The 11,900-nt window shown below is 45.7% G+C and overlaps 1 protein-coding gene across 1 annotated transcript in view; it reads left to right on the top strand.

Annotated features, from left to right (window-relative positions):
- grip1 (glutamate receptor interacting protein 1) overlaps positions 1-11,900 on the top strand; it is a 211,007-nt gene that overhangs the window by 190,965 nt on the left and 8,142 nt on the right. Inside the window, 4 exon segments of the mRNA XM_042080983.1 lie at positions 5,170-5,383; positions 8,953-8,991; positions 9,507-9,618; positions 10,416-10,460. Of these exon segments, the coding sequence (XP_041936917.1) occupies positions 5,170-5,383; positions 8,953-8,991; positions 9,507-9,618; positions 10,416-10,460 (410 nt within the window).

Below are 11,900 nucleotides of genomic sequence, written 5' to 3'. Positions count from 1 at the left end.
AGATGGAGAGGGAAGAAAATTTGATGGAAGGAAGAGAGATGATGAAGGGAAAGAGAGAAGATGATGAAGGGAAAGAGAGAAGATGAAGGGAAAGAGAGAAGATGATGAAGGGAAAGAGAGAAGATGGAGGTGGACTGGAGGGAGGTGGGGAGAGGGAGTGAGCGTAGATGACAGGGAAAGAAGAAAGAGTGTAAGAGAGAGTGACGGTTAAAAGAGGGGCATTGGAATGGTGGGGACACGGTATCACTGCACAACAGCTATTAATGTCAGGGAGAGAGGGCAAGAGAGGGAGGAGATGAAATGGATGGGAGGAAGAAAGAGACAGAGAGAGAGAGAGAGAGAGAAGAGAATGACCGAGACAGAGAATGGCCAAGACCCACATGGTAGCCTTGTCATGGACAGATACAGAGACACGGAGAGTGGACACAGAGTCTGGGCCAGATTTGGGCCAGAACGGAGACCGATTTGGCCAAGAACATTGTGTGTGAGTCCAAGAGTGGTCTTGTCTAGGGTTGGGTCATGCAGTGGTGGTGCTAGTCCAGTGGTCGGGTATATGGACTTCAGGTGTAAGGCCAGAGAGTTGTGGGTCCAGTACCATAGGTGGCCACTGTTGTAGTCCCTAGCGGCTCCAGGAGTCACCATCACTGTAATCGTTCTGGATAAGAGTGGCAGCAAAATGCCTAAAAAGTAATTAGATTTCAAAAAAAAAAAAAAAAAAAAAACTTTAATTATCTATACCGGTAATCTAGTTAGAGAACGTTATCACCTCATACTGTCATGCATCTCAATTGTTGGGTTTAGGGAAAAAAAAAAAAAAAACATTGCCTAAAAAAAGCAATGCATAAAATGCACATGTACGGAACCCTAGAGGCGGCAGTTTTACTAAATCGTGCACACAATTTACTAAACTGAGACCACATTCTACCACTACACAAAAATATCTTGCAATGACATCTCCTGGGCTCTGTACACATGCACACACACATTTTGTATCATGGGAAAAACATGCTAATTGTAGCTACTGTATAAAAAAGATTTCATCATGCAACTATATTGTCAGTATTGTGATAAGAAAAACTCTAATGGCATACGAGAATGATCACAACATAATAATACTAATAATAATAATAATAATAACAATAAGCTTTATTTGTATAGCACCTTTCATAGACCGTAGATTTTAAACATTTAACACAAATGAGATATGGGATACGCAATCCGACAGAACTCTTCTCCTTCTACACAAGTAGCTCCATCAGTGCTCCACACAAGAGAAGGATGAGAGAGAGAGAGAGGGAGGGGAGACTGAACAGAATGAGTGGGTGTTGAAAGGAGAGATGGGAGGATGAACAGTCGGAACGAGAGAGATAGGGAAGGACTGAAGAATATATTAATGAGGAAAATGTGTGTGTGTAAGAGAGAGAGAGAGAGAGAAAGAGAGATATGGGAGAGAGATGGATGGAGAGTTTGAGAGAGGAAGAAGGAGAAGAGATCCCATTAAGGAACAAAAGGTAAATGAGAAAGTTAGATCAAATAATACGTGTGTGTGTGTGAGTGTGAGTGTGTGTGTAAGAGCGAGAGAGAGAGATGGGGAGATGAAAAAAGAGAAGGGGATGAGGAGAAGAATATTTTAACAAATGAGAGAGGTGCAAGATGGAGAGAATAAGATAAAAATGAAAATAATGAAAAGTAGAGAGAGAGGGATAGAGTGGGTGTAGCGTCTCATTTTCTCATTTGCAGATCTTCACCTCACGTGATTTAATGGAAACGTGGGCAGAGGAACGCAGACGACACACACACACACACACACACACACACACACACAGACACACACACACACACACACACACACACCAGCCACCGACCTCTCCCTACTGCCGTGCTAAATTGATGTATAGACATAATTATTCAGTCAAAAACCACACAATAACACTGCTATCCATTCCTGGAGAACGAGAGAAAGAGGGACAGACATGAGGGGAGGGAGAGAGAGAAGGAAGGGGGGATGTCGGAAGAGAGAGAGGCTTTTACTCTGCTAAGTGGAAAATGATTTCCTAACGTGCTTGGGGAAGAGCATTACTGTTCCAAAGGATTCTGCCAGACAGTGTGTTTGAATCACAATTAACTGTATACACGGGCACACATACACACACAGACAGACACACACACACGCACACACAAAGCCGTGCACACAAAAGCCTCCTGGTCAAATTTAATCACTTTGGTCTGTGTGTGTATAAAGGAAGTGTCTGTGTGGCTGTGGCTGTGTGTGTGTGTGTGTGTGTCTGTCTGTCTAACTGTCTGTCTGTACTATATGTTTTGTTATGCAAAATTCAGGTATTCTGTTAATGAAGAGGTCTAGCCATAATTACTTCTCTTTGGAGGTCAGGGTGTTCAGTCGAGTCATTAAAAATCTAATTTCACACACACACACACACACACACACACACACACACACACACACACACACACACACACACACACACACACACACATCTGCACAAAGTATACAAGCAGACCAAACAGACTAATAATGAGACTAATAACTTGTTGGCAGGTTTTCTTTTTGTCTTTTTCTTCTCAGCACTGACACAAAGACTGTGATTTGTCAAATAAACTGAGACGGGAAGTCATGGTGATGCACCATGAAATTCTGCTAGACCAGTGGTCCCCAAACTACGGCCCGCCACTTCATTTTGGGTGGCCCCCCAAAACATGTCCGTGGTATATAGCATCTGGCCTGCATGGGAGTACGACATCGTCAAACTATAACCTCCGTAATTTCCCCCATTCATTCTCTATAGCGAGTCTTAACAGTACACGTGTAATACTCTTTTTGTCCACCGGTGGTTGTTTTGGCGCTGTTTCGCATTTGCCATCGAAAACGGAATGAAATGTAGACCTACCTGCAAACAATGTAAGAGGCCTATGCTGACTGCATCAGTGCTCAAAGTATTCTACAAGTTTATCAATTAATTGTTAATAACTAACTAACTTCTATTCAAGTCATATTTCTGGGACTTGCTGGGATATTTTTTTCTATATTTTATTCACTCGTTCAAATGTTCATACAAATTCACAAAGTTCTCATCAGGTGAGTGAAAGTAGTCATTTCAGATGTTTTTGCCAGCACTTCATAAAACTCTCATAGTTTGAGAACTTCAAATTATTTGTAGGATATTGCTTGTTCACAACTTGAGCTGTGTATCCAAAGACACAGAGTTCACAGTTCACACATTTTGAATAAAATATAGTTTTGGGACTCCCTGCTAATACTTTTGGGAATGCTATTTTTTATTAGTATTATTTCTGATTAAATGTAATGGAATATTCAATTAAGGTAGACTGCTGTTGTTCACAGCACTAAGCTATTTATGGTTACTAATATACTCCGAGTCTCTGGCCCTCTCTTAGAGTCAGGCATAGTGAGGTGGCCCTCGGAAGAAAAAGTTTGGGGACCACTGTGCTAGACAGTGTCAAGGGGCCTAAATGATACGAGGAACTTACCAGTTATTTATTATTAATATTATTATTATTATTATTATTACTCACTATTCTAACCATTGAATATGTCTCAACCACATAGGAATCTGTTGGAAACATAGGTGTTGGACATAATACACTTTCGTAAAGGGAGCTTGTTATTAGTTGTGTGTGAGAGAGAGAGAGAAAGAGAGGAACAGAGAGACTATATACGTGTGTGTGTGTGTGTGTGTGTGTGTGTGCCTACCTCCTAAGCACTATCTGCCATTTCCAATCAATGCTCACTTACAGGGGAGATCCATTTCAGCTTGTCTTTCTGACACAAGGCCACCCCCTGTCTCCCTGGCCTCCTTCTATTCTTTGTGTGTGTGTGTGTGTGTGTGTGTGTCCTGTGCCTGTGTTCTCCTTCATCACTGTTCCATCTCTTCCTTCCTCCACCTCCTCCTTTGTCACCCTCTCTATCTCTTCTCTCCCTTGTTTACCCTCACTACCCATCCCTCCCTCCCTCCATCCCTCCATCCCTCCCTCACTACCCCTCCCTCCATCCCTCCATCCCTCCATCCCTCCCCCCGTCCTCCCCTAGTGAGAGAACCAGCAGTTCCACCTTCTGAGGAACTTTGTCATGTTAGGCAATTAACAAGGAGTGCGTCTGCCACTATAACCACTCACACGCACACACACACACCCACACACACGCACACTCCCACCCCCACCCGAGCCATGAGCAGACACATGAATCATAGATGTTTACACAGGCAACAGCAGCAGTACTAGAAAACTCTCCCCATCTTATAGCTAAATTATGGATGAGTATGCATTAAGGATGTGTGTGTGTGTGTGTGTGTGTGTTTGTGTTTGTGTTTGTGTGTGTGTGTGTGTGTGTGTGTGTGTGTGTGTGTGTGTGTGTGTGTGTGTATGTGGAGAAAGACAGGATGAATAAGAGAGAGAGAGAGAAGGGTCTTTGGGGACAGATGCAGAGCAGTGGTCCACTATTTGCCCTCTGTTCTGGTCTGGTCTGCATGCTTAGAATAGAGGACAGATGAAGAGTGGACAGGTGAATGTATTACACCATGTCTGACACCATCGGACACCTGTGCACACTGTGCATCACCAAATAAAAGAGTGAGGAAAAGATGAAGAACATACATGTTCTCTGTGTGTGTGTGTGTGTGTGTGTGTGTGTGTGTGTGTGTGTGTGTGTGTGTGTGCTCACATATATTTTTGCTTTTTCTGTTTTTGAAATGGCTGTGCCGATCAAACATCAGTTTGAATATATGAGCGAGATGATGAAGCAACAATAAGAAGTAGCATCAGTGTGCCTTTGAGTCACTTGGTGAATCCTTCACAAGGTGCTCTGTGGCAATTCAAATCCGACACAGTCTTTGTCAAGTTCAGCGAGTTACCCCTCGCGGCCCTCGTGCTGTCTGATTCTGTTTGTGCTCCAGTACGACTCCAGTCCTTGCTCTCGAAATGTGAAATCAGCAAAGTGGATCGAACTGAGCCATGCTCTAGTGCAGCCAATCAACACTGAGCCATGCTCTAGTGGAGCCAATCAACACTGAAACACTGAGCCATGCAATTGTCACTCCCTGTTCCTGACATGTTGCCTGTGTGTGTGTGTGTGTGTGTGTGTGTGTGTGTGTGTGTGTGTGTGTGTGTGTGTGTGTGTGTGTGTGTGTGTAACAGCTCCTACAGGCTTCCAGGTGTCCAGCTACAGCTTCCACAGCCACGAGTGGAGGAACGCCAAGCCAAGCCGCGGCAGCTTGTCCCCGGGCAACGGCAGTGGAGGCGCTGGAGTTGGAGGTGGAGGGGGCGTCAGCACCAACCGGGCCCGCACCAACAACATCCTGCAGGACCTGGGCCTCAGTGATGACGAGTGGGAGAGACCCCTCACCAGCGGGTAAGAGAGCGAGGACCTGCACAACCCACAAGCACACCTCCTCAACACACCATCCTAGTCAACACTGTACCCAACCTAGTCAACACTGCACCCAACAACACACCAACCTAGTCAACACTTTACCCAACAACACACCGACCTAGTCAACACTGCACCCAACAACACACCATTCCACTCAATACAATAACCCAACAACACACCATTCCACTCAATACAATAACCCAACAACACACCAACCTGGTCAACACTGAACCCAACAACACACCACCCTAGTCAATCAACACTGTACCCAATAACACACCAACCTAGTCAATCAACACTGTACCCAACAACACACCAACCTAGTCAATCAACAGTGTACCTAATAACACACCAACCTAGTCAACACTGGACCCAACAACACACCACCCTAGTCAACATTGCACCCAACAACACACCAACCTAGTCAACACTGCACCCAACAACACACCAACCTAGTCAACACTGCACTCAACAACACACCAACCTAGTCAACACTGCACCCAACAACAAACCATTCCACTCAATACAATAACCCAACAACACACCAACCTAGTCAACACTGAACCCAACAACACACCACCCTAGTCAATCAACACTGCACCCAACAACACACCAACCTAGTCAACACTGCACCCAACAACACACCAACCTAGTCAACACTGCACCCAACAACACACTAACCTAGTCAACACAGTACCCAACAACACGCCAACCTAGTCAACACTGCACCCAATAACACACCATTCCACCAATACAATAACCCAATCAGTGTAGTGGTAACACCTGGGTGGCTGGGGGACCCTGTTCCCAAAAGGCCAGTGGGAAGATGTTTTGGTTCCTTCCGTTTTTCCTTTTGTTTCCTTACACACCAACGTATTCCATTCTGGAACACGAGACGTTCAGTCCACAAATGCCCGCTTCCAAGTCTGTGGTATGTTGCTTGGTAGTGTTATTGGTAAGAAAAAAGCCTGGAGCCTTTGTTATGATTTGAGGTGGAAATCAGCATAAACTTGACTCTTCTGCTCACAAATGTACTGTATAGACCCTTTCAAGAGAGTTCCATTATCAGCATAATAGTTGGCCCCACAAGGCTTCCGTTTTAACATTCCATATGTTATCTTAATGCAGAGGAAGTAGATTGGGAACCAAATAGAACGTATAGCGTGACGTTTGTTAACAGTCTTGAGTTTGCCATAGATGTTTGCGAACACTCGCAAACTGTCTGAGGAGGTTGTTCTCTGTGAACGTACAGGGATGCTGGATTAATGGAATTTTAGGCGAAGTCGCTCAAATGTAACAGTTCAAAGAGAACATTTGCTGCAAATGCTCGGCACTGTTCAAATCATTCAAACGCACCTCAGGTGTCAGTGGTGAGACTCCTCATTGGGATGCAGCCCTGATCTCCCTCATCTCATCAGTGGGTCTTTGTCCCCCTCAATGACTCGCTTTGCTTCAAGTGTGCACCTGTCTGGCTGAAACAGAGAACCACCATCGCTGAAGCCTACTGCAATTAGTGGCATGCCATCAATGGGCGCACACAGCAAACACACCTTGAACTCAATTACACAGTCAAACTCCAGACCGAAATCTGGTGCTGAGCGTCTGGTGTGTTGCACTCCATATCTGACTTAAGCACACGATCAGACCTGACCCTCATTCTCACCTCAAAGAGTCGGTTTTGTTGTCAAATACAGTAAATGTATAAAATAAATTTTCTTGAGACCACTAAACCAGATAGACAGGCTGAATAAGACAGACTATAGAGCCACAAAAAGCCACATTCACTCACTCCAGAGCACTCTTACAATCATTAAGCCATCTGGCATGGTACTACACTGTATTTAGAAAATGTTTGATCATGTGTAAACAGTACACAAACTCACACACACACACACACACACACACACACACACACACACAAATACACACTCACACACAAACACACACCCACCCACCCCTGTCTCCACACACACACATACAGTACAGTACATCTAAAGTCAGCGCCATGACAAATTGTTGTTTACTAATGAAAGGCGGATGGCGCAATCACACCACTGTGAATAATTAAAGCAAATGGCTGCTATGACAGACACATTTATCTGCCACTTAGCCAACACTAGGCGCTGACAAAGACTGCCTGCTTGACACGCAACCCCATTACAAATTGATGGCGTCAGAACAGGAGCGATACACTAGCACTGCTTACAGACAGCCTTTTCCCAGGCACAGAGGACGATTACAGACCGCCTTTTCCCAGGCACAGAGAGGACGAATCACCCTGGGTGCTCATTTACCTTCCCTTTCTACTCATTTGGCAGATACAATACAGGCAAATACAAAGCAACATACAATACAGGTGTAAAATTTCTCTCCCTGGGATTAGAATGCATGACCTGGTTGTGTTTGTTGGCAGCATGGTCTATCAGTGGAGCTTAGCCACAGATGAGGCCCAGCGAAACCCAAGCATGGTGGACTTGCCCCTAACTTACTTCACTGAAACAGAACACACGCGCAGAATAGTATTGTCTCCGTGGTGATGTGGAAACCCAAGCATGGTGGACGACCCTAACTCACTCCACTGAAACAGAACACATGCGCAGAACAGTATTGTCTCCGTGGTGATGTGGAAACCCAAGCATGGTGGACTTGCCCCTAACTCACTCCACTGAAACAGAACACACACGCAGAACACATGATTGCCTCTGTGGTGATGTGGTAGCCCTTGTGCCATGCCCATGTGAATTGGCGCCGTGGCGATGCGGATGCCCTGACACACATATCCACCTGAAATGGCACTATCACCATGTCAATATGTGTGTAGGAGAGATAGAGAGAGATGACTTGGGGTGGTCTGTTGGGATAACCTAGCGTGACTCAGTGAGACTCCTCTAGCAGCCTCAGAAGAGCCTTTCATCTGAACCCCAAAGCCAAGAGCTGTTATGATAATGTCTCTCAACTACAAATGGAACCAGACCCGATTAAACAGCAGAGAGGATCAGGTTATACACGTCTCCTGCTCTAACACTTAGTTCTAACTTAGTAACACACACAGGTGTGATATAACTAAAAGACAGTCACATCGATGATGTTCTAATGCTGTCCAAGCTAGTCGGTTTGCCAGCCTTGTCAGGATTGATATCCCAAATTGCACTGGGGATGCTTCAGCATGGAGACATATCGCTCCAGAAGGGTTAGGGTTAGAGTGTCTGTGTGTGCATGCATGTTTGTGTATGTATGTACACTGTGTGTGTGTGTGTTTTGTGGGTACAGCTCTTGTTTTGTGTGACCAAGGGCAACGGCATTTGCATGGGTGTGCATTTGCAAGTATGCATCTGTAGGTACAGTATGTACAGTAACGTCTGTGTGTGTCAGTGAATGTGTATGTGTGTTTGTGGTTTGTAGATACGGGTGTGGGTGTATCAGTGAGCATCAGTGTGTGTGTGTGTGTAATGCATAGGTACGTGTGTGTGTGTGTGTGTGTGTGTGTGTTTGTTTGTCTGTGTTTGAGGGTCAGTGTTAACATTGTTCCTCCTTGTTGGCATCTGCAGAGGCTCAACTCTCCCCACCGGCCTAATCTCTGACAGCAGGTGAGCCTCGGCCTGCCCAAAGCGTGTGTGTGTGTGTGTGTGTGTGTGTGAGTGTGTGTGTAGGCGTGTGTGTGTGGAGAGTGGGGGGAGAGCTCTCCGATCCCCAGAACCACCCCCTCCCCACACCACCACCAGCACCACTGCTGCCACCACTACCACTAAGCACAGCTGGACCCCACTGCCCAGCATGGCGTGCCCATTTCAGTGTGTGCCCTCACCCCACCCCTTATTTCCACCATGGGGTGTGTGTTTGTGTGTGTGTGTGTGTGGTAGTGTGTGTGTGTGTGTTTGTGTGTGTGTGTTTTGGATACCTTACATGTTCTGCACCACACGCCTGCTCGTCCTACCCATAATCGGCCCAACGCCCCTACCTCCCCCACCACCTCTCGCCCAGACCCCCCCCCCACTTCACGCAGTCCCCTCGCACTCATCACCGTGGTGCCTCCCTGCTGATTGGCTGTCTGGAGCAGCAGTAGGATCAGTGTGGTGACTTGCCTCTCTGTCGCCCCCTCCAGGTTCACAGTGGGTCATGATGGCACGGAACCGGACCAGGAGGAGAACTTCTGGTCACAGGCACTGGAGGACCTAGAGACTTGCGGCCAATCTGGCATCCTGCGTGAGCTAGAGGTAACGCGCGCACACACACACACGCACACACACACACACACAAACACACACACACACACCAACTCCTGTCCTAGTCCTCATTTGCTACATAAGTGTGGTGCCTATAACCCACATCTTAGAAGCATACCTTAGACTCTGTATACTCTTTATAGTATACATTTAAAGTATGCAGCATATTCTTTATACTCTTTATAGTATATACATTTAAAGTATGCAGCATATTCTTTATACTCTTTATAGACCCTTTCAGCAATAAAAACAAAAACAATGCTTGAACGTTCTATTTGGGCCCCAATCTACTTCCTCTGCATTAAGATAACATATGGAATGTTAAAACGGAAGTCTTGTGGGGCCAACTATGATGCTGATAATGGAACTCTCTTGAAAGGGTCCATAGTATATACATTTAAAGTATGTAGCATATTCTTTATATTTTTTATAGTATATACATTTACACTCTTTATATTCCTACACCCTCCAAACTCTATAGGATGGGAAGTGTACTACACATCTCCTTCCATAATATTCTCTTGCCATCAGATTAACCCTGCTGCCCAACCCGCAGCCTCTAAACCCCTTCAGACCTCTAAATCTACCCTAATACCCATAATGCCACTCTAATACCCATAATGCCAGTCTAATACCCATGATTCCAAATCCCCTCTCTCCCTCAATTTCTGTTGTGTTCTCCTCCCTAGTTGCATGACATCACCTGTCATCCTGTTTTCCCTTTCCGTTGGTTTATTTATTTGTTTGTTTTGTTTTTTCTTTCCTGTAATCACTCCTTCTCTTTCTAGGACAAGCCAGACAGGCTTCTGAATAAGAGAAACTTGGCCCTCTTGGTACCTGCTCTCCTTTATTTTGTCCTTTGACCTCCTGCTTGTGGTGCTGCACTCTCTCTCTCTCGGGCGGGGGCCTCTCCTTAATGCTAGTGTCTGTCTCATTCAGAGAGGGGGTTCAGGGGTGGGTGAGAGGTTGGAGTTACGGATTAGAGGGGGTGCATTCAGACTAACCTTCACTAACATCAGGCTCCCCTCTCCTCAATTGCCACAACACTTAGCTTAGCTTAGCTTTGAACAAGCACGCAGCTCATTGTAGACACACTGATTCCATTTGCACTGTGGAGGGCTATGTCCAAAACTACACAGTGAGAGTTTAAAGTGATAGTCTCCCTGTGGTTTTTGGTGTCTATTATCCCACCAACAGTAATGAACTTGAATTTGTGAGTTTGCTAAAGTGAATATGCCCTTTGGATCTTGGTTGCCTTTTGTTAGTAAGGTACATTGGGTGGGCCCCAAAAAAAACAAAAAACAATAACAAGGTCATGGAAACTGACTGCCAGTCACCACATTGACTGGAGAGCACATGGTTTCTCTCCCATGAAAATGCATGGACGCGTGTTGCGTGGGTGTGTGTTTGAGAAAGAGTGTGAATATGCATTTGCTGATTTGACTGCCTATGAAACTCCTTGCGTGCTACATCACCGTTTTGGAAATGAAGGCCTCAGTCATTTCGTCTCTTGTGTGTTTTGCTTCAGTCATCTCGTCTCTCCTTGTGTCATTTTCCTCCAATCTCCATATCGCACTGTCGGAGGGACAACCAGGACTGTCCAATCAGAGAAGAGAGGAATGGCAATGGGCCAGTAGGCATGGGCTGAGCTGGAATGGGGTTAGGGATGGGGTATCGGGAGAGGGGCTTCAGGCAAGGCATGATGGGAAAAAGATTGCTGTGTCACTGGAGAATGGCATATGACCCAGAATGTTGTTGTCAAACACTGAGTGATTGGGGAATTGGTTCGTCCACCGCGGCAACCGAAGATTTTTTTCTCCTGCGCTCGAACGACAAAATCTTCCACACCTGTCCGTATCCTTGCTGCTGCTCGGCTATTCATGACGTCTCCTAGCACCCGAGCGCTTGACCCACACGGCAACGGGCAAATCAGAAGGACCATTGCCATGGTAACACATGGCACTTCTGAAGGGCATCATGTGTGTCGTTGACTGACGCGGTGTGTTTGCCCATGCATGTCCCACCCCCGCGCCAGTGTCAGGGCTGTGCATTCTCATGCGCTGGCATTTTGCATTGGGCTGCGTCTCTGATAGATCCTGCACTTGGAAGAGGAATCTATTTCTCATGTGACTAAATGTGGGTTGCATGTCTACAGTAATGAAGGATATTCTTAATGTCATTCCAAATGACATGTTTGTTACTGTAGCTCTTCAAGCTCAACAAATCATAAAAGATATAACCATTGTGGCTTGTGTCTTACTGCCACTGTATAG

The sequence above is a fragment of the Alosa sapidissima genome, chromosome 23 (assembly GCF_018492685.1).
Source record: "Alosa sapidissima isolate fAloSap1 chromosome 23, fAloSap1.pri, whole genome shotgun sequence".
NCBI classification, from domain to species: Eukaryota; Metazoa; Chordata; class Actinopteri; order Clupeiformes; family Clupeidae; genus Alosa; species Alosa sapidissima.
The sequence above is the reverse complement of the archived record's forward strand: the minus strand, read 5'-3'. Positions and strand labels throughout refer to the sequence as shown.